General features: G+C 41.4%; 1 protein-coding gene across 1 annotated transcript in view; it reads left to right on the top strand.

Moving 5' to 3' along the window:
- PAPPA (pappalysin 1) overlaps positions 1-24210 on the top strand; it is a 265699-nt gene that overhangs the window by 62051 nt on the left and 179438 nt on the right. Inside the window, exons 3-6 of the mRNA XM_051855823.2 lie at positions 2290-2435; positions 6682-6975; positions 14172-14364; positions 21842-21963. Coding sequence (XP_051711783.2) covers positions 2290-2435; positions 6682-6975; positions 14172-14364; positions 21842-21963 — 755 coding nt within the window. The remainder of the gene's footprint in view (positions 1-2289; positions 2436-6681; positions 6976-14171; positions 14365-21841; positions 21964-24210) is intronic.

A 24210-nucleotide genomic window follows, 5' to 3' on the forward strand; every position in this document is an offset into this window, starting at 1 on the left:
TCTGCAGTGCTTCAAATGCTGAACAGACACAAGACCACATGGGTACCTAACACAGGGGCTGGCATACAGGAAGTTCCTAGTAAATGTTGGATTTCTCTATTCTCTTTCCCCCTCTCTGATTAGGACTCCTCATGAGGCTTCCAGTCTAAGAAGCTGAATGTGGGTTCTTAAGAGAAAGAAAGGCTCAGTACTGGGCCTCCACATTTGGGATCGAGTTGTGTAGCCATCCCTGGAAGAATCAGCTTAACCTGGACATGTCTGCAATCTCCCCCAACTTTATGTCTCTAATGCAAGTTAACATTTTTGTTAAATGTCATAAAAATTATGTTAACATTTGGTCTCATGGTCTTGGGGCTCTCCATGACATTGGTCTCCAAAAGAACACTGTAGGTATCTGTCCTACCCTATTCATATTGGGGTAGAGATATCAGTGTGCAACCTACATAAATATTCTGTGGATAACCAGGCAGTTGTTAACTAATCCCAGTGTATTGATAGGAAAACTGAAGCATCATAATGAGGAATTGTTGAAGCTGAAATTGGGACGTAAATGTCTTGAGTAGACAAGTGCAGAAATGATAAAGGGGTGGGAGTGTGGTGGGAATCAGGGGAGTCTTCCTGGAGTAATGATACCAGAATGGACTCAAATTTGTTTACCAGAGGACAAAGTGCTAAGCAGAGTCTCAGTAGAGGAAAGCGTATGAAAGGATATTGCATCACATTGAATATAGGAAATTCTGCCTATTCCCAGAGGAAAGTCCTAAAGAGGCTGCACAGAGATGACATTGAAGAACAGGCACATTCTTGTAGGTCATGTTTGGAGGGAACTTAAGAGTTTACTCTTTTATAAATGGGGAAGCCCTTTTGTTACTACAAGAGGGAAAGTAAAGGGTACCATTGCTAATGGATACTTCTTATATGTCTTGTTAGGGAGAATTCCTAGGGAGAAAGAGTAGAAAACACTGCTAACTAGCTGTGTGACCTTAGCAAGGTGTGAAGACTCGCTAAAACTATTTCTGTTTCCTCCTCCAGAAAGTGTAAATACAAATACTACCTCCCTACTTGTTAATAAAAAAGAAATAGACATAATCATGTGAAGTCCAGCCCCATAGAAGAACCCAACAAACATGAAATGTCATTATTCATTGACTTTATCTCATCTACTGCATCAACTTGCCTACAACTTGCTTATTTATGATTTTATTCATTGATTCATGTCTAAACTTACTCAAGAATTATTGCCAGTTTCTCACAAGGACCCATAATATTTTAACAAAACAGCAACAAAATAGGGGCTGAAGTAAGCATGACAGAGGAGCAAGGTGCCTCTCTATTTAGAAAATGAACTGGTGAGTAATATGCCCTTGTCTGATCCAAAGCACAGGGCAGTGGCTCACATTTAGTGTTTTTGTTCTGATGAGAGACTCATATTTCTCAAGGCTCTGTCTATCTATCTCCCTCTCTCTCTATCTCTTTCTCTCCCCCCTCCATACCCACACAGAGAGAGAGAGAGAGAGAGAGAGAGAGGTAATTAATTCATTCTGAAGATATGTCAGCCTACAATAGCAGCAACCCCAAATGCAATATCCCTCTCTGATCTATTTTACAGTTTAAGAAATAGTCTTAAAGAAAGCAGAATTATCTATGGGAAACAGCATGATGCCTGAAAGGAAAAAAGGATAGACTTCCAAGTTAGCCAATATTAGCCTTGAACTCCAATTCTGCAACTTTAAGCCACCTACTTAATAACACTGGGACACCTGTACTCATCTGGACAACAGAGTAAATGCCTCTTGCCTGGTTAATGTAGTCAGGCAAAGTAGTGCTTCTACTTCAGCTCTGTATTCTCCAAATAGGTAGTCCAAGGTACCCATAATTAATGAATGAAAGAAGAGCCTAAGGCTATAATACATGATATTTTTCCGTGGTCTGTGTTCTTGATCTATATATATTCATGTTTTGTGGCCCTGTCAATATAGAAATATCCTAAGGTGTACAAATGTTAACTATGGATAAATTGTTCTTCAAAACTGAAAACCCACTATTTATAAACTGAGCAATATTGAAAAGTCTCTTAAAATCAAAAGGACTTAATTCTCTTGCCTGTAAAATGGGATTATTTTACTTACAACATTATCAGGGGAATACAATAAAGTGCTATTTAGAAAGAGGTTTGCAAAATGTCTGTCACATAATGGTAGCTCTTAATTATCTGGGGAATGGCATACCTATTATTTGAACAGTACTTTTGGGGGATGATGATAATAGCAAGGTCTCTTTCTATTTTAGAGCTTATCTGGATGTTAATGAGCTGAAGAACATTCTGAAATTGGATGGATCAACACATCTCAATATTTTCTTTGCAAATTCCTCAGAGGAAGAATTGGCAGGAGTAGCAACTTGGCCATGGGACAAGGAAGCCTTAATGCACTTGGGTAAGTCTTAGGAACTCCTTCAGGAGGAAATTGAAATAGAATAGAAATAAACTTAGTAGTAATGATGATCATCACCATCCTCATAGTGGGGGTGGGGTGAACAGCCCATGTATTCGTCACTTTTTAGTGGACAGAACTGTAGCACTCCTTTCTCATTTTGATCACCAGGCTATTTTCTGAAGGAATTAGCACCATAATATTAACATTTTTTTTAACCAATTGGAAAGCTGAGACACAGAGAAGAACTGAGGCTTATTCAAAATCACATATAAGTCAGTGGAAGAGCTACACTGGAATTCAAATTTTTAAATCTCATTGATTGCTTTCTCCTTATACCCCTTGTCTCCCAGTTCATGCAAATATCATCTCAGCCTGGTAACCACACTGTGTTGGTGTAACCAGTCATGAGCTGGCTTGAAAGACATCAAAGACACAAGAGAGAGTTTATTTGTAAGAACCCCTTGCTCCTGTAGGTTCCACCCAATGACAACACCAGGAACTCTTCTTACACTCAAATTATATATATCCATAAACGAGACGTAAGTTTATGCAAACCAATCACCAAAGGTCGGAAATGACAACAGTTTCTGAACTAGAGTCTCCAAACAAACAGTGTAGTTCTTTAATTTTGATTTTTCCATGTTCTCCTCCAGTCCATGTCTATATGTAGACAGGGATGTTTTTACTTGTGCATATTTTAAATCATAACATAGATGTAATTTTGTGTTCTCTTTTCACTTACTATTATGTTATCTCATTTTTCCATGTCACAGAAGTCTTATAATTACTTCCCATGCAGTTTTTTCCACTTGAAATCACAAGAGAAAACCATCCCTCTGGGTTATTTCCTCCTCTCTAAAGAGGAGATTTTTAATAACCACATAATACTCCATTGAACCAGGGCTCCACAATTCACTTAACCATTCTCCTCTTGGTGTAATGTTCTCATTATTTACAACAATGAATACTGATGACTCAGTGAGCATCTTCATCTAGAATGCTAGTGCTCAGCAAAGTGTCAGTGCTGAATGTACTGTCAGGGTCTGCCTGGTCCAGACTTCAGTGTTTGCTCTAAATCTATGGTATCTTGGAGAAAAGAGGTTCTGCATTTTCCAGTAATAGAAGTCATGCTGAGTCAAACCAGAGACTTTGTTCCTCCAAACTGCTCTCATTTCTCACTTGTTTTTAGGGAATGAAAACAATTTTTGTACGTGTTTGTGTGCTTTTATAAAGCTAAATACAAAGATAAACATCTAATTGTTCTCAAGTGAAGGATTCTGTTCTTTAGGAGGCATTTACCAATGTCTAGAGACATTTTTTGTTGTTACAGATGGGGGAATGCTACTGGCATCTAGTGGATAGAAGCCAGCGATGCTGCTGAATGTTCTGTATGGACACAGCAAAGAATTTTGCTGAAGTTGGGAAATGCTAACATAGATGATGGATGAGTAGACAGAGAGACTCAGACAGACAGGCGTTGGGCAAAATAGAGTGTGCAACTCAGACAAACTTGAAGATGAGGGCTTGTGTCACACGGGAATCACCCCACACCAAAGCCCAAAAACATGGGAGTGCTCAGCTGTGACTTTACTTAGGAGCATGGCTCCTGGAAAGTCTCTTTTTCCACTCAGCTCCCAGCTTCCTCAAAATAAGCAGGTTTGACTAGATGGTCTCCTAGGATCCTTCTCTGTTCTGAAATTCTATCCTATTGGAAAAGCAACCAAAAATACCATGATCAGAGTCTGAGAAGTGTTGAACAGCAGGTTTCCAAAATTAGAAAAAAATACTCCTGATAATTCCATGAATTTCACGGACTGGCTGAGGGCCAGGAATATAGGAGGCTATAAATCCATAGCATGTTATAGTATTTCAGGATGATGTCAGGCTCAAGCTATTTCATCTTGTAAGAGAAACAGTGAACAGGACTCTGGTGCAGAGTTGCCATTCTGTGGAAAGCGGTGAGATAGGAAGGGATGAGGTAAAACAAACAGGACCAGCCTGCACATTAAGTCTGGAATCTTAACATCATCCCTGAAATGGGGATACAACAGGGTCCTGCCCCCTGTTACTTCAGTGTGGAAGCTTCCTGGAGAGACAGAGAATCACTGACACTATTGTAGCTCCTTATTTTAGAGTATGCCATAGATGCAAAGTCCATGTTCCAAGATTACAGGACCAATATGAAGCAGAAAGAGAATCACAACCCATGTCAGGCTTGCTGAAGCTGACCTCCTGGCTGTCTCCTCCCCATCCTGGACGATGTTGATCATAAGCAATTCTTCTGCAGTAGCCCCAGTCGAACCCAATTTATTAGAACCATATTTTTTACCTTTCTTTTCTATGTTACACCATGATCCCTGGAAAAAGCCTTGGGTGGAAAGGGGATTATGTTTCATATTATGATTGACAGAAAATAATTGAGAAAGATTTCCTGTCTCAACTTTTCTTCCTCCCTCCCTCTGCCTGCCTCTTCTCATATCCACACATTCTCTCTCTCTCTCTCTCTCTCTCTCTCTCTCTCTCTCATACATCTTATCTTTGTGTTAGAAGATTTTTAGTAATTCAGAATTAATAGATTTTGTGACCCCCTTGACTGAGCAAGCTCACTACCCTGTCTGTGCAGTGAATGATAAAAGTCCCCCCCCCAACACCTGTTCTGGGCAAGCCAGTCCAAATCAACAAGGCCCAATATCCTCATGATTCCTTTATAAGTAGCTACTCTGCACTCTAAGTCCCTGTTTGCAAGGTTCTCACATCTGAGTTGTAACCTTTCCTTAAAAGTTTGTATTTTAAGGGCGCTGCGTTCTAGTCCCAGTTGCTCCTCTTCCAGTCCAGTCTGTGGTGTGACCCGGGAGGGCAGTGGAGGATGGCCCAAGTGTTTGGGCCCCTACACCCGAATGGAGACCAGGAAGAAGCACCTGGCTCTTGGTTTCAGATCGGCGCAGTACTGGCCATAGCGGCCATTTGGGAAGTGAACCAGCGGAAGGAAGACTTTTCTCTCTGTCTCTCTCTCTCTCACTGCCTATAACTCTATCTGTCAAATTAAAAAAAAAGTTTGCATTTTAAAATTTAACTGTCTTCTCCTAGCCTGCATGTCTTTCTGTTGCCCAAGTGAACATGGAACAAATATTACCCATTGATTCAGCTAAAATCTATTCCATCCAATTCTTCAAGTTAATCAATGCCCCATTTTCTTGGATGTACAGGACCATTGCTTCTCAAATGAGAATGTATCAAAAAAGTCATTCAAGGCTCTTAATAAAATAGTTCATGATTCTCTAGGCCTGGGGAAGGGCCTGAGATTCTGCATTTGTACTCAGAGTTACCAGGTGATGTTTATGCCGTTTGTTCTTGGGTGGATAGGGTGGTATTCCAACTGCTTAGTTAGACCTCACAAACTCTTTAGATGAGTCAGCATTCAGCAAATATTCATCACATGCTTAATGAAGTACTATACTCTGGTCCCTGTGATAGGAATTAGCAGTAGAACACAGATTAAGAGCCCTGGCTTTGGAATCCAAAGATCTTGGTCTGAAATTCTAGTTCTACACTTAACTCTTCAGCATAGATATTTTGCCTCTCTGTGAATCAGAGCCTCTCCCATTGAGTTTTGAGCTGATAACAGTGATTTTATCCATAAAATACTCAGCACACAGTTTGAGGATACATAGCAATTACTCAGGAAGCCCTAGCTCACAGGATCACTGTTAAAATGGTAAGCACACGATGGTGTTGGCCTTCAAACATGTTCACAAAGATGAAAAAATAGGATATAGAACTCACTAAATGTCATGGAATTAGTGGGGGGAAAGTAAGAACTGGAACCAAGGTGCCTGAGCTCTGGGGCTTCATTTAAACAAGAACATGCAAAGCCTGCCTTGCTTTCTAAAGAAATGATCACAGCAGAAATGCTTACTCCCCAGAAATCTGAGTCCCTGGATCCTAATGTCTCTTCTTTTAAATAGTTGGAAATTATCATGGGTAAGTGGCTTTACTTATTTAAACATGGGTATTTTAATCTGAAAAATGAAGGGATTGTACAAAATGACTTTTGAAACTCCTTTCTGCACTGATAATCCTTGATTTTATGTCACAGGTTATAATAGCCTTCAGGGAAGTGAAGTGATAGAGAAGAGATATCTTTTGATTTTTGGGCACCACTCCTTCATCCTTAACTGATTTGGGGATTCTTATACGAGGAACTGGAATGCCCAGCTTACCTAACACTCTGATTTTCCTCTTGCAGGTGGCATTGTCTTGAACCCATCTTTCTATGGCATTCCTGGGCACACCAATACCATGATCCATGAGATCGGGCACAGTTTGGGTCTCTACCACATCTTCCGAGGCATTTCAGAAATCCAGTCTTGCAGTGACCCCTGCATGGAGACAGAGCCCTCTTTCGAGACCGGAGACCTCTGCAATGACACCAACCCAGCTCCCAAACACAAGTTCTGTGGTGACCCTGGGCCAGAGAATGACACCTGTGGCTTTCATAGCTTCTTCAACACTCCTTACAACAACTTCATGAGCTACGCAGGTAGGGCTCTACACTCCATAGAGTGCCTGGCACTGGATGCCTGTTGTGGGCTGCAGTCCTGATTCATAGTAGTCTTGAGTAAGCTGCTTACTTTTTCTAACACTGGTCCTAAATATTCAGAATATTATTCCTTCCACGGGAACCTGAGGAGTTCAGGGAAGATGTTTTTCTCTCAAAACTCCTCAGAAAAACAAACTTTAAGAAAATGACGGGCCAGCGCCGTGGCTCAATAGGCTAATCCTCCACCTAGCGGCGCCGGCACACCAGGTTCTAGTCCCAGTTGGGGTGCCGGATTCTGTCCCGGTTGCCCCTCTTCCAGGCCAGCTCTCTGCTGTGGCCCGGGAATGCAGTGGAGGATGGCCCAAGTCCTTGGGCCCTGCACCCCATGGGAGACCAGGAGAAGCACCTGGCTCCTGTCTTCGGATCAGTGCAGTGTGCCGGCCGCGGCGGCCATTGGAGGGTAAACCAACGGCAAAGGAAGACCTTTCTCTCTGTCTCTCTCTCTCAGTCCATTCTGCCTGTAAAAAAAAATAAATAAATAAATAAAAAATAAAAAGAAAGAAAATGGCTGTGATCCAGAAATCCCAGGTAGAAGATCACACTCTGCTACTGGGGCCCCTAATACTTCTGAATCGTTCCCTCCCTGGGTCACTTTTCACAAGAAAATTGAATGTGTGGACTTGATCTCCCAGTTTAGGTTCTTTCTAGTTTTACAGCTGTATTTTTATAAGCTGGTGATTATTGAACCATTTTTAATTTAACTTACGTGTCCTTTACATAAATGTGAAATCGTCATCCTCTCCTTTGCAGCTTTTTTTTTTTTTTCACAAAAAACAAAATAATGCTTTGGTATTGCAAATAATAGAAAATTATTACATGATATTGGATATGTTTTTTCCCTAACTGTGTATATCTTATTATAGCCTTTTTATACCATTAGTAACTGTGAAGGGCTCTTTCTCTGGGCTCTAGGATTTCCTGCTCTTCTTTAAAACATGATACTCAAGGCCACTTTTTGCCCTGTTAGCACTTTGAAAAACTAAATCAAAACTCTCCTTTCTCAAACTAGTTAAAGATCTCTCCACTGGCCAGTTTAGTCAAGAGTCCTTGTGTAAGGCACACAAGAAACAATTGCAGGTGGTGGTCCAGCATCAAATCCTATTTCAATAACTTACTTTTCCCCACTGAGAACTAGCAAACTGCGTGAAAGTAGAGATTGCATCTAATACATTATTACATGCATATTCCCAGAACCTAGCAAAGGGCATGTTTCTCCCTATATGTCTATTAGGAAGGTGAAAGGAAAGAAAGGAGGGGAGAAAGAGAGGGAGAAAAAAGAATAAATTCTCATTACAGGAATATACAATTGATTCTTATCAATAACACTTTTTCCGCCACAGAACAATTTATTGACTATAAAGGACTTAAATATGCTCCATCTTATTTACTTCTCACTAAATCTATGAGATCTGTGCTATCCCTATTTTATAGATAAAAACTCTGAGACTACTGACGTCATTTGCCACAGTTCAGAAATCTGACTCCTAGAAGTTTCTTTTCTTCTCTTATGCCATTCTTCAGAAGAGAACTAGCTGTTGATTGCATGGGGAAAATGACCAACATGGATGGAGTCTGCACTCAGAGCCTTCGTGGCTGTGAGAGCGGATTCCAGGCACCCATTCTTGCAGGAACCAGAAAAGTTCCCTTCCAGCTGTTTTGGCTTTCTGATGGGGTTTTGCCTCCACTGCATTTTGTTACTGAAACTCAAAAGATTTGATGATCCTTGGGGTTCTTGCTTCCTATTTGGACTGATGACTTCTGGGGCTTCTCCAGGATAGGGTTCACACAGCCCATACTTGACACTTCTTGAAAGGTCATAAACCCAGCTCTGGTACCAGAAAGTCTTTATGTTTGGATCTCTAAAAAAAGACCAGGGTGCTGGGTATTTCCTCAAATGCAGATTCCCACTGGGCTTCCATTCCCAGCCAGTGCTGACACTCACATCCGGTGCTCCATCCCCTCAAACAGCCCTGCTTACGTTCCATTTCTATAGCACCTTTCCTTGGCCAGCTCAACACACATGGAAAATAAACAATAACATGAGTTTGGACGTTTGCCGGCCTCTTAGGGGCCTAGAAGCTGCCACTAGCTACCAGACCCCCATAAACTAAAAGTTTTTTTTTGTTCCTCTTTGTACAGATCTAAGAGGTGATTGATTTACTGTTGTTTTTTTAAAGGAACCCCTCAGCTCAGTGACCCATTAACAGCAGAACTAATTCACTGAGCTACGATAACAAACTTACACCCGCAAAAGCATATTCAAGGCAACCATGAGCTTTGAAATGTTTGTTTTCCTTAGGATCTCTGATAGATGAGGTGACAAAAGCAGCTGGATGAAATCCAAGATGCACAACAGAACTGGGTTCTCAGGACTAGAGAGAGCCATGCGTTGGGGCTCCCTCCATCAGGAAAAGAGGGTGGAGATATTGCTTGGCCAACTTCCTCCTGTTGCTTTTCCTTCCTGGATACGTCTTCCTTGAGCCTGTCACTAGTTGCATAAAAGGTCTAGTTAGTGTAGCCCTGTCCAATAGAACTTGCTCAAATATGACCATAGTCTGTGTCTGTGTTGTCCAGTAGCATAGCTACTAGCCAAATGTGGCTATTGAGCAACTAGTGTGACTGAGACCTTAAATTATTTTAACTTTTTCATTTTAATTTATGTGGCTTTCTCCTTACTGGTTAGTGCTTGCCTACAGTAATTCTTGGATGATTTTTACATGCCTGGCCCTGTGTGGAACTCTTCCTCAGCTTCTCTCATTGAATCTTCTAATTAATCTAAAGAGATAAGAGTTACAGATGCAGAAAGTATGGTTCAGATAGCTCAAGTAACTTGTCTGAGGATACACATACAAATCAAGACAAAGATGAGACTTAAAACCAATTCTTTCTTACTGCAGAGTCTGTGTTATTAACCAATGCCTTTCCAGTTCTGGGAAGACTAAGAAAAGGTGAGCGTTCAATTTAAGCAGGCATCAGACAAATGATGGGGGCAAGCAGAGGCCAGCAGGCCAGAGAAAGCACCAGAGAGCATGCAGTGCTGTGCTGTTGGCTATGCCCTTGGCATGTAGTCAGGCAGCAAGTCCGACTCCACTTCCTGAAGAGCACAGTCCATAAGGACTCCTCAGGGGGGACCCTTCAGTCAGGGCCTCCTAAAGAATGCAGGAAACTGATCATCTTTCTGTGTTCTTGGCATATTCTAGTGTTCTGCAGTGAGTATATGTAACTCTCATAATCATTTATCATTACCATTATCAATATTTTAAAAAGCAACAAAAAGAGACTTTTACAAAACGTCACTTAGTTTTCATGGGTTAGAAACATGAATTAGGTTGGTAGTTGTAGTCATCGGATTTCTAAGGCAAGTAACATCATTATTCCTCATTTTACAGTGGGTGAAAATGAGGCTGTTAGAGATCAGCTTGTTGCCCAAGGTGCTATTGGGAGTGGAAGCAGTGTTGCATGTCTTAACCTCTGTGCAAGGTGGCTTTCCAGCTACAGGTGGCGACTTGTTCTTGAAAACAAAGTCCAGATAGCAAGTTCGGGGCACTGATCAACAGCATGGGCTCCTCCCCTTGCTCCCAGTGAACTGCACAAAGTCCTTTCCACTTAGGAACAAGATGGGGACAGAGGAATGAGATGAGTTGGCTGATTGTGGAGACAGGAAGAAGCAGTCAGATATCAAGAGGAGGCAATTGTGGTCGGCGCCACGGCTCACTTGTCTCTGCCTGCGGCGCGGCACCCTGGGTTCTAGTCCCGGTTGGGGCGCTGGATTCCGTCCCGGTTGCTCCACTTCCAGTCCAGCTCTCTGCTGTGGCCCGGGAGGGCAGTGGAGGATGGCCCAAGTGCTTGGGTCCCTGCACCTGCATGGGAGACCAGGAGGAAGTACCTGGCTCCTGGCTTCTGATCAGTGCAGCGTGTCGGCCGTGGCAGCTATTTGGAGGGGGGTGAACCAACAGAAAAAGGAAGACCTTTCTGTCTGTCTCTCCCTCTCTCTCACTCTCTCACTCTGCCTGTCAAAAAAAAAAAAAAAAAAAAAAGGAGGCAATTGGAGGCAGGAAGCCAAGTGGGGCCGACTCTAGACATTAGCTAATTGAGACAGAGCATTTGTGATACGTGGAAATCATTTGGGATTTCACCTAAGATTCTGATAGCAGCTGAGTCTCTAGGAGATGTGCTCTGGAACAGACATTTTCTGACTTTAATCTTTCAAGTTCAAATTCATTTCTGATCCCCTAATAAATTCTATCACCTGTCAGTTTTCCGATATTTTTAATGACAAAATTTTCTCAGGAGAAAAGAGAACAAATATGTCAGAAGTTTGTAGAGGAAAAAGCCTTGCTGTTTATAACCTTGTTCATCTTGATAAATGCTTTATGTGACCCAGCTCATTGAATCTCCACAACTCTATTGGTTAGATTTTATATAAATGTCCCCCAATTTATACATGAGGGAGCTAAGTCTTAAAGTTAAGTCATTTCTAAGTAATATCCAATTCTTTTGTATTTACAACCATCCCCTGGTTAATGGATGGCTGTATTATTTCTAACATTTTTACTATGACAAGGGATATTTCAAGAAACATCCTTCACATATATTTTTCCCTGTATTTGTCCATGAGCAGCTATTGAATCCTTTGGTATTAGTAGACCAAAAAGAATGCGAGAGAGAGAGAGAGAGAGAGGTCTTCCATCCACTGGTTCACTCCCCAAATGGCCATAAGGGCTGGAGCTGGGCCAATCTGAAGCCAGGAGCCAGCAGCCAGGAGCTGCTTCCTGTAGGTGCAGGGCCCGAAGCACTTGGGCAATCCTCTATTGCTTTCCCAGGTACATTAGCAGGGAGCTGAATTAGAAATGCAGCAGCCGGGACTCAAACCAGCACCCATATGGGATGTCAGCACTGCAGGAGGCAGCTTTACTCAGTACGCCACAACATCGGCCCCAGACATTGTTCTTGATACGTGCCTTCATTTCAGCCCCATTCTTAGATAAGCACTCTTGTTATTATCATCATCTCCACTTTACAGATAAGGAAACTGAGGCACTGATGGCATAAAACCACCTCCAGATCGCGTGTGCACTAACTTAATCATAGGGCAATTCTTTCTTAGCCATCATATCCCTCTCCTGCATCTATTCCATGGCTCTTTCAGGCTTTCAGGGGTGAAGTGCAAAGTTCATATCAACAATGAGATATTTACCTGATGATCTGACCATTCTCAGACTGAGGTGTTTGGACTCCAGGCAATGCAGAGCCACAGAATATTTGGTATTCAAGGAGTTACATTGTGCATCTGGGCTTGAGAGAGATTTACTTGATTAGTCACTCTTATGCAGTGCTTGTTAAGGGACATCAGGCTCTTCTGCTTCCTGCAGACATAGTAAAGACTTTCCCCAGGGAGCTGTAATGGAGGCTGTCAAAAGTTACTAACGGGATCTGAGGCAGCTTCTGTGTAGCAATCTCTTGCACCCTCCTTCCTTCCCTAAGCTGGATTCTCAAGGTTGTATCCAACCATCCAGCACCTGCCCAAACTTTTTTTTCTATTTGATAAAGAGAAGCAGATTTGTGCTGCAGGATTCCCAGTAGTGGGTTTATTTTAAGATCTGGCAAGCCCTGAGCTCGTCTGTCTGGAGCCTAGTTGAAGAAACCCTGACCAGGAGGACACCTCCAAAAAGAGGTGTTTTGGGAATCCAAGCCAAAATGTGCCTTTCCCTATCCCTGGGGAAGCTGATAAAACAGTTGGAGGGAGAAATATGAGGCCAGCTTCTACCCTGGGAGCCAAGTCAAGAGGGGATAGGACTGAAGATCACTGCATCAGAAAACACCTGAGATTGTGTACTGAGCCCCCTCAGATTCAAGTGGAATTCCCATTTTTCAACACCTGTGGGAGCCTTTATCCATCCAAGGTCTCATTTGTGCTCACAGGGAAGTTCTCTTCTTGATTAGAATTGCTGTCGTGGCATCATCACAGCCTAGGTTAAAGTCCAGGGCACTGGATCAGTACCCTTAGCTCTGTGATCTTGGCAAAGCCACCCCACCTCCACGAGCTTGTTTACTCCTCTATAAGATGGGGGAAATAGTAGCATGCATTCCACAAATAACAGGTGGAGAGAGATTTAAATGTGATCAGGGCATGTTCCAATCTGTCTTGCTTGTACTAAGCACTTGGTGAATGTCTCAATGACAGTGCAGTGTGGGGAATGTTACTTCTCATCCTGCTATCAAGTACCTTGAGGTTGGATTGCTCCGGGGTCTGCCTGAGCCTCTGACTTGCACGGTCTGTATAGGACACTGTGTCTCTGGTTGCAGAGCTCCTTCTCTCCGATCCCACAACTGCCTTTCCCAGTCTTAGCTGTGTAATCTGGCTGACCTCAAGTACCTCCATCTTTGAAAGCCTTTTTGGTTCACACTCCTTTTCCTCACATACTTTCTCTCTCCATTCATCAGTGTTGGACTTCACAGACTTCAGCAGACTTGGAACAACCTTAATTCAGAATGAGCTGGCCTCGACTTCATAACTAGAAATAGCTTTTCAAGGGTATGGACTTGTTAAATTTTATTCTTCTACATCACTCGGCACATAGCAGAGAATATATAGTAGACATGCAGAAGGCTTTTTTGAAGGGCAGCATTGCCACATTGGTGAAAAGGGGAATTAATGAATGAGAGGGTGAATCAATGTGAAAAAATGAGTTAGGGGATCAGTGAGGCTGTAAATGAATAAATGGGCAGGTAAACAGTTGAATGAATGAGAGAGAGCTATCAAGTGGTTGGTGAAGGAGGGAAGCAGTAAAGGAATTGTTGATTTAGTGAACAATGGATTGGAGCCCATGGAAGGCAGCTGTCTTGACATTATCTTTAGCCATGACCTCTGGGCTACCCTCTCCACAGTCTCAGGCATAATTTTCCAGTTCTATGCACCCTCTCCTTCCTCCTGTCTCCTCTCACCTGTCTCCACAAGTGATGACTACACTAATTTGTTCACAGACCATTAACTCCTGAGCACTGGAACAGGCAGCCTTGGGTTGGCAAGGAAGGGCTGAGGTGCTGGTGCTCAGCTGTTGGAAGACGTCATCATTCTCTCACATGCCCGCCCGAGCACGAGCTCCTTGCTTATCTCTCCCTCTGCCTGCTTGCAGATGACGACTGTACGGACTCCTTCACGCCCAATCAAGTCGCCAGAATGCACTGCTACTTGGACCTGGTGTACCAGGGCTGGCAGCCCTCCAGGAAGCCGGCGCCTGTTGCCCTTGCACCCCAGGTTGTGGGCCACACTACAGACTCTGTGACGCTGGAGTGGTTCCCACCCATCGACGGCCGCTTCTTTGAAAGGTGAGTGTGTCCTATGAAGTGTTGATTCCGTCCCTTTCTCTCCTGCCAACAAGAGGGAAACTTGGCCGGGAAGCAACCTTGGAAAGGGTTTATGCAGTGTTTCTTGTTCTTGCTCAGTTCTTGTTCTTATCACTCAGCACAGTAGCTTGTATATATAGGAACCTTGCAAATATTGATGCAGGGACTAAATGAATGTTTGCCAATTACAAATGAATAATGATTGATACATATTTTTAATGATTGGATGTTTAGATTTGCTTTTTTATTAGAAATTTGGAAACTCTATTACTAGAAATTGCTGAAATGGAATGGAGGTACTGTTCTCATCTTTAAGAGCTCAGAAGTTGAAATTGTCTCTGGTTAGTGAGCAGCAACCTTCCTATTTTTTTGTATATAATTAAGATTATTTATGTAAAGGTATACATGTGCATATAGTTCTATACTTGTAGATGCATACACATATATAAGGATACTTCAAAGGCTTATAGGAAATGCATTTAATAATAAGTTTATTTTAGTGTGCTAAATTTTGAAATACATGCACATCAGAGTTCTTCAAAAACTTGATGAGAAATGAGTACTATAGAAAAGTATTCATAGCTTTCCAAAAAATTTTTACACCAAAATACAATTTTTACTTCCATTTTTTTCCATACATGTTTGAAGCATCCTCATATATACAATATATAATCACAGTCATGACTGTGCCTAGTGTTTCTTTGTAGAATTGAAGGTAGAAGACAAGGGAATGATAACTAAAGCACAAGGTACCTCAATTCTGCTCCCCTGCCTGTCACTAATTAGTTATATTACCTCAGGCAGCTTGCTTTCCCTCCCTGTGTCTTATTCTTCTCCCCTGAAAAGTAAATTTAATGATACCACAGTGGCTTAAAGGTGGAAACCTGAATTACATGATCTTTTATGGGACCTTTCAGCAAGAAGACTCCTCAGGGAACTCAAACTTTCAGGGGATCATGAAGAAAGAACAAGGTGTCTACATCTATTGTGGAGCTTTGATATAATTCAGGAAAGACCAGTCTAGCCTTTCATGGGGACATTTCATTCAGTAACAGTGACAGAACATTGATGACGTTGAAAATAAAAACCATGCTAATAACTAATTAGTGGTACTCTCTTGTGGTTGCTGCTGTGGATCAAGTGCTTGCTATGTGGATGAATTGTGTAAATGTGCAGAGCCTTGTTTAATCTTTTCACTAACCCTGTCAAAAAGGGATTGCCTCCCTCATCTTCCAGAAAAGGAGGAAAGTGGAGCTGAAAGTGGCTAAGAGATTTGACCCAAAGCCCAAAGAAAGTGGTAGAGGCTAGGCTCCAACTGATATTCAGGAATGTCTGGTCTCAGAATCTCACATGCTTTCATTAAGCTGTTCCAGAACTAGAGTTACAAGGGAGGTGTTACACCTCCTCCCAAAAGTGCCACAAAAAGATGACAAGGAGCTCTAATTACAAGTGTGTGTGTGTGTGTGACCGTATTAGTGTGTATGTGTTAAAACATTTAGACAGAGGACAAAAACAGACACTTCTTTTTTTTTAGAAAACTTTTATTTAATAAATATAAATTTCGAAAGTACAACTTTTGGATTATAGCGGTTTTTCCCCCATAACCACCCTCCCACAGGCCAAGCATCCCATATCCTATTCCTTCTCCCTCCCCATTTTTCATTAAGGTTCGTTTTTAATTATCTTTATATACAGAAGATCAACTTAGTATATACTAAGTAAAGATTTCAAAAGATTGCACCCACACAGACATAAAAAGTATAAAGTATTGTTTGAATACTAGTTTTACTGTTAATTTGCATAGTACAACACATTAAGGACAGAGAAAGGCCAACAAGTATATAAAAAAAAGTTCAACATCACTAATTATCATGAAAATGCAAATGAAAACCACATTGAGATGTTACTTCACACTTGCTAGAATGAACATTATCAAAAGGATAAAGATAAGTGTTGACGAGGATGAGGAGCAAAAGGGAACAGTGGTGCACTGTTGGTGGAAATGTCAATTAATAAAGCCAGCATGGAAAACAGTATGGAGAGCCCTCAGAAAACTAAAACTAGACTTACTATATGATCCAGAGAGTTCACTTTTATGTATATATCCAAAGGAATTGAAATTGCATGCCAAAGAGACATCTTCACTCCCATGTTCACTGTGGATTTGTTCACAGCAGGTAAGATGTAGAAAATACCTAGGTATCTAACCACCAGATGAATGGATGAGGACAGTGTGATATATACACACAATGGAATACTATTTGGCCTTATAAAAAGGGGAAATCCTCTTGTTTGAAACCAAATGAGTGAACCCAGAGAACACTGCTAAATTAAATCAGCTAGGCACAGAAAGAAAAATATCACATGATCTCTTTCATATATGAAGTCCAGAGTAGTTAAATCATTGGAATAGTGGGTAAAATGAGAGCTACAAGAGGCTGAGGGAGGTAGATGGCAAAAGGCAAGATGTTAATCTAAGAATAGAAAGTCTCATTTAGACAGGGAGTATAAGCTTTAGTGATCTATTGAATAGAAGGTCAGTATAACAAATTATAATGAGAGACTGCCACGGTGGTGTAGTTGGTAAAGCCACCCCCTGCCATGTCAGTGTCCCATATGGGTGCCAGTTCAAGACCTGGCTGCACCCTTTGCAGTCCAGCTCCCTGCTAATGTGCCTGGGAAAGCAGCAGAAGATGCTCCAAGTGCTTGGGTCCCTGCATTGACATGGGAGACCTGGAAGAGGCTCCAGGCTCTGGTCTTCAGCCTGGCATAGTTCCGGCTGTTGCAGCCATTTGGAGAGCGAACAAGCACATGGAAGACCATTCTCGCTCACTCTCTCTCTCCCTGAGTATTTCAGGCATGGAAAACCAAGACACTCTTTCTGTAACTCTTTCAAATAAATAAACTTTAAAAAATAAAAATAGTGTATCATATAGTTCCAAATTGCTTAGGAAGTAGATTTTAAATGTTTCATCACAACAAAAATAAGTATGAGAGGTGACAAATTTGTTAATTAGCTGGATTTAATCCTTTCACATTGCAATCATGTATCAAAATGTCACAATGTATCCCATAAATACATAAAAATATTGTATTCCATTAAAAATGAAAAATTTTAAATTTTCATAAAGCATAGTAGATCATGGTTTCACCTTAAATCTGGACTCTAATTTTCCACATTACCCTCGGTCCTAGAATCTAGAACCTCCATCTGGCATCTGGATCAACCTGGTCACTGAGGAGGAAATGCACTCCTGAGTCTCTCTGTAGAAACTCCCCTCCCCTGCCCAAGCCACCCTCACTGTGAGCTCAGAGCTCAGTTTGGGAAACCTCATGTGACACTTCAGAGCAGGCTTTCCAGCAGCCTGTGGGTTTATTTATTTTTTCTGTGGTGATGAGAAGTATCAGACTTTTGGTCAAGCCTTGGCCTCAATTCCACTTAAAAATGGAAGTTTTTAAAATGAAGCTTCCTGTGTATGTATTCAATTTGTATTTCATAAAGCAGTTATTGTCCATTAAATAGATACCATCTGATTGTTGGAAACCTATTGGAGGGTTAATTGTTGTGTAATGAGATATGTCTCTATTACATAGTGCTCTCAGCTTCAATCAATATGTTTTTAATAACTTATAGTCAGTTAGTACTTTAGGCTCATACAATAGCTATTCTGTTCAGTCTAAGATTTCATAATGGAGTTATCATATGTTAAATTAAAACTGACATTTTTGAAACATGTCTAATTAGGGTTAACAGCTATATAGACCATAGTCTATAACTAGAGGAAGCCAGTGCACAAGTTCAATAAACTGTTGTAAAGAAATAGAGCAACATTTTATGTATATCACTCTTCCACGCACATGGATTTTATATTCCTGCAAATTGGCTTAATATAACGTGTGCAAGCTTTGATGTTGGACATCCATTTTCCATTCTCAGTTTTATAACTTGAGTTGATGGGATCTTAGCCCAGCCATCTCACCTTTCTGACCCTCTAAGTCTTCTTTCATGTAAAGGTGTTAATTATGCCCCACTGGGTTTGTGGGGAATTCAACAAAATAACATCTGTAATAAGCCAAGCACACAGGCTATATGTTCACGAAATATTCTCTCCCATTTTTGCAATGTTTTCCAGAGCTTTATAGCTACTTGAAAATTCCCTTTCCCTGAAAAACCTCTAGTGTTTTCCACTACATCCATCAATGCCAACATCTTGCCCCTGGCCATGCTCATGTCCTCCTGCTGTTCTCACATCTGTGGTCTAAGAGAATACAAGGGTTTCCCTTAAAAAAACATATTCAGATCCTCCCACAGCCTGTATCTTCACACATGGGCAACTGAATAAATAATTCAAGGCCACCCCTGGTTTTTCTAACTTCTTTATTTTTATCAGCCTTGCAAACATGTGTTGACTGGATGGTTTCAGTTATCTGAACAAGTAGCTATGGAGTATTATTGTCAAGAGTATTGGACTGTGAACCAAGACCTGGGTCTGAAATCTTTGTGACCTTATCAATTCCCTCTTTCTCTTGGACCTCAATTTTCCAAAACTTTTTCAACCAAAGTCCCTTTTCCAAATTCCAGAACACTGAAAATGATTTGAGTGACTGTTTTCTCAATTCTCTTAAAGATGGTACATATACTATTCTATTTGCATAGGACAGAAGGTAATATATGCTGCACAGTGGATGCCTTAGCAGCACTGTCCAATTGGATTTTCTCAACAGTAGAAATATCCTATATCTGTACTGTCCAAGATGGTAGCCACTTGCCAACTGTGGCTGCAGAGCACTTAAAAAGAGACAACATATGTGATATGTGTTAGGAACCAAATGTTTAAGTTTATTTAATTCTAATTATTTTACATTTAAATAGTTACATATGGATGAAAGCTACCATATTGGACAGTGCAGACTTCAAATTTTAAACTGAGTAAGAAAGATAATCTCTCCTAGCATTAGAATTCTGTGTGTCTATGATTTCATTGTGTGCGTGTGTATGTGTGTTACATACAAGTGCCCATGAAAATGAAATAAATACCGAAGGTAGGAAACACATATTGTACATTCCCAGGATGTATAACATACAACACATTTGCTGTCAAGTGGATAAAGATTTGTCCATTCATCAAAGTATTTACTGGGATTATTTATTTGCTCATTAATGAAGTATTTACTAAAAATGTCAGGAGTTTTGTGAAGCTCAGGTGACTTCATGTCTTGTCACTCAAAACAAAACATTGAAAGGAAGCATAAAGAATTACACTGTGGCTATTAAGGTCAGTGTGGTTCCTAAATCCATCGTGACAGTTGTAATCTCATTGTTATTACAAAGCTGGTCATGAGGCTCAGAGCTGCAGTTCTGGGATTGTGTTCTTTGGAAAAGATCTCTTCCCACAACAGCAGTGCTAAGGAAATCTCTTTCTGTCCAGGATGACCTACCTACAAGAATATTTGTGTAATTATTAATAACTTCAGTAGTAACTCATATTTATTTAAAATATGTAGAAAATTCAGAAAACCAGAAAAAGTAAACATAGAGAGTAAAATCAATTACCAAAGGTTCCACCTCTCAGAAATCATTGCCAATAATATTTCATCACTAAAGTTATTTGGTCAACATTGAGATATTGTTATATACTCAGTGTTTAATATTACTTTTTAAACAATGTTATAGCTTACATTTTTTCCATGAAGTTGTATAATGTTTATTATTATTTTTTGTGATAACTGCTTACCACTCCAGGAAGCAGTTTAATTATTCTCATACCATTGAGTGTTAGTGCTCTTGCAAATTTTTATATGTGTATGCTTTCACATTTACAATGATAAGGCTAATGATGCAAAATCTGCAATTAAAAGGTCTGGACTAGGTTAGTCATGGATATTACCAATGTGTCTGAGTGACAGTTATTCATTCATTGTCCACCCACCTAATCAACCATCTATCCATCCATTCATCCAGTGATAGATACTGACCAACACTATGAAACAGGGTATGTGTTGGACCCTAAGAGAAAAGAAAGCATCATAAGACACGGACATTGTCTTTAAAAATCTCACAATCTGTGGACAGAAACTCACCTGTGTACAGAAAAGAGTCTTTGTAGAGGAAATAATTTCCAAAATGTACCTGGAAGGATGAGAAACATCAAACAGGTGAAAATTGTGGAAGATGAGGTTAACATAACACACCACAATCATTAGATATAGCCCAGAGTGAAGAGAACCAAAACTGGCATGACAAGAGGGATACTTTACAAGTCCTGTGAATGCCATGTCACAGGACATTAGGGGCTAGAGCCACTACAGCAGGTCAGCAGGGCATGGCCTATTCAGACAGAGGTTTGATCATTTCCTGCAGCTGTGCGGAAGGAGAGTGGGACATATCAGCATATTTTGATAGTAGGCATGCTTATGAGCATGCTTATCCTGACCATGTGAGCTCAGAGGCATAAGAAAGCTCCCCTTTAAGGATAGACTCCTGAGATTTGAGATTGGAGTCCTCTGCCTTCAGATAGCCAAAGCATATAGATTCTTCTAGGAATCATTCATAATGTTTCAACAGGGTCATTACATTCTTGTGAAATCATGGTTTGGGATTGGGACCTTTCTTGACACCTTCCCATGATTAATTTTCCAGTCCTCCTGCAAAGATTGCTCAGATTTGCAGAGTTTGGGGTTCCACATTAGTACAGGAGAAAAGGACTCATCACTCTCCCTTACCCACAACTGCCTCCTAAGCAGATGCCAAATCCAGAGAACAAGTAGGATCCCAGATGCTGTTATGGCCAAGGGGAGATTGAATCCAGATACACAAGACAGAAGGGGAAGCCATCATAATATTCCGCTTCTGGGGCTGGCCCCATTGAGGGATTGGCTAACCCCTTGGAAAGCTGCTAAAATGAATTAGATGGCATGGTAAGGAAACTGCTTTTGACTGTTAAAATTAAGGACTGACTCATCTATCCCCAGAATGTCAGGACTGGGTGGTTCCTTAGGCATCATCTAATCCAGCCCACTCATTTTCAGATGAAAGAGATGTGCCTTCTTCATAGTCAATGCCTAGGATACAGAATGGCACCCAGCTCTTAGTATCCATCTGATCAATATTGCTAAAGGAGAAGATAAAATGGGGTAAACAGTTTGTTCACAACCACTTAGTGGAATTTTTCATGTGTGGTGAAATTTAAACTATTGCACGTGGTAAGTCTTTGACCTGTTGTTCCCGTGCTGCTTGAAATCAGAGAAATGTGTACCATCAGAGCAAAAGGTGCTTAGGCATGGGCCATGTCCTTGCTGAGCAACGGGGAAGAATTTCACCTACAGACGTGTTTCAGAAGGCTTGGCATGTGGAGGGAGGAGATGGGCCACTGTAGCAGATGCCAGTGCCTACTCCTGTCAGTTGCTCATTCAACTGTTCCTAAGTCGGTGCGTGTTCCCTCTTTCCTTGGCCTCCTAGAGAATTGGGATCAGCATGTGACCTGTGCCTGGAAGGGAGAATCTTGGTGCAGTATGCTTTCAACGCCTCCTCCCCAATGCCCTGTGGCCCCTCGGGACACTGGAGCCCTCGGGAAGCAGAAGGTAAGCTGGTCTTCTGGAAGCACTTTCCCAGGTTGCATGTGCAGAGGAACCACTCTTTCAGTGTCTCTGGAGTTTTATGATGTTTACTTGTCTTTCCCACATACCACCTCCATTGATCTAAAGAGTACTCTGGAAGGATAATGTTCGCGCAGTCATTTGAAAGATTTGTTTTCAGCAATTGCACTGTGCTGGGCATGTTACTCCCACACAAAGAAAGGCAACTAATATCCATTAAGTACCCAAAGCCTCTCCTGGTAAGGACACAGTGTGTAAGGGTGCATGTAACCTCCAGACCACAGCTAGAGTCCACTTAGGCAACTTGAATCTCCAAACCATCAGTAGTCTTTGATTCTTCTTTAGTTATTCCTGAGCCTATCCACGGCACTCATATGTATCACACTAATCCTTTCATTTCTTCCATGCATGTTCCTTTTTAATATCCATTTACCTGCAAGACACTTGAGGAAAGCACCTCACAGTAGTCATTTTGTGGACTCTATCCACAATCATACCTTTCTCTGTCTAGAGGGTGTCTACCAGCGCCCCCAAGAAGCCAACAATCCTGTGCTTCCTGCAGCATTATTGTTTTCTGTAGCAATTAAGAGATCACCTTTTGCTAAATGCTTATTGTTGTACTTTATCAGTTGGTCCTGAAGCCAGATGAACAAGCACCCTAAGCCTTGTCTTTCATCCTCTCTCCACTGGCCCTAGGAGACATACACGTATACTGTGCCCTTGCCCAGTGCTTTTTCTCCTGTGCAGGTCTGCTCATGCCCACAGTCACTGGATGAGGACACTGTTACACTAGCTAACTGGAGAGAGTGGAATCAGTCCCCTCACTGAGCATCAGAGTGAACTCTGCTATCCTCTATATTTTTAGAAAGAAGGTTAGAGAGAAAAAGGCCAGAGATAGACTAAAGTAAGGAAGAGAGATCAGAGGGGAAAGTGAATTTGAAAAATGATAGTACTGTACTTTATTTTCTAACGTAGCTTAAAATAAAAATGAGAGTCAAACTTGGGAACTCTAAACAAATCCATCTGGAATGTAAAGCGAGAGGGATGTCTGGGAGAAACCCTCAATTCGGCCTCACAGGATCACAGGCTGTCAGACTTGGAAGGAATGCCTAGGGTCAGGCAGCCCCAGGTCACACCCAGGGCAGGAATCCCCTCTATGCACTTCCTCACTGAGGTGTCCTGGCACCCTGTTCCATCGCCATTGTTTAGAAAGTTCTTCCTGAGGTTTGCAATCATAATTTTTCCACCCAAACTGGATCTGCTTTCAGTTTTCATAAAAGAAATCTGTCTCTTCCACCTGACAACACCTTGCACACTTAAATAGAGTAAGCTCATCTCATCTGTGACCCCCTGTAGGGACTATGTGCTGGGCACTTTCCTGGAGATGCAAGGCCATCTGGTAGGCCCTTGTGGATAAATAAATGAACAGTTGTCTTTCAGTATGAAGAGACACAATTGAATAGAAGTATAGTGTGTTGGGGATCAGTAGAAAAAGGATCCCTCTCCTAACTGCAGACTCTGGCTTCCCACAAAATGTCTCAACATCAGTGAGCAAGGTGCTTTTCAGAATGTGAGAAGACTTTAATATGTTTACAGCAGTGGCTTTCTAATTATGATCCAGAAAATAATGGGGCTTCTTGAGGGTTTTTCAACCTATCCTTAATGTCAAAATAATTTTCATAATATTAAGTGGATACTTCAATTGTTAGTGGAAAACAGAATTAAAAAATAAGTTTAGGGACCAGCATTGTGGCACAGCAGGTTAAGCCATTGCCTACAATTCCAACATGCCATATTGATTACAGCACACCAAGATTTCAAGCCCCAACTATTCTGCTTCTATCCAGCTCCCTATGCCTGAGAAGTCAGTGGATGATAGCCCTCATGTCTGAGCCCTTGCCACCAATGTAGGAGACCAGGATGGAGTTTCTGGTTCCTGGCTTCAGCCTGGGTCAGATACAGTCTTAAATATTGTGGCCATTTGGGGAGTAAACCAGTGGATGGGAGATCTCTCCTTCTTCTCTCTCTCTCCCTTTCAAATAAATTATTTTTAAATGATTAGTTTATGGGGAGGATGTTGTTAAGACACCACTTGGGATGCCCATATCCTGTACTGGAGTTCCTGGGTTTGGTCCCTGGCTCTGCTACTAATCTTAACTTCCGGCTAATACAAACCCTGGGAGGCAGCAGGTGATGGCTCATGTGGAAGACCTGAATTGAATTTTGAGGTCC

This window comes from Oryctolagus cuniculus, chromosome 1, assembly GCF_964237555.1.
Source record: "Oryctolagus cuniculus chromosome 1, mOryCun1.1, whole genome shotgun sequence".
Lineage (NCBI taxonomy): Eukaryota > Metazoa > Chordata > Mammalia > Lagomorpha > Leporidae > Oryctolagus > Oryctolagus cuniculus.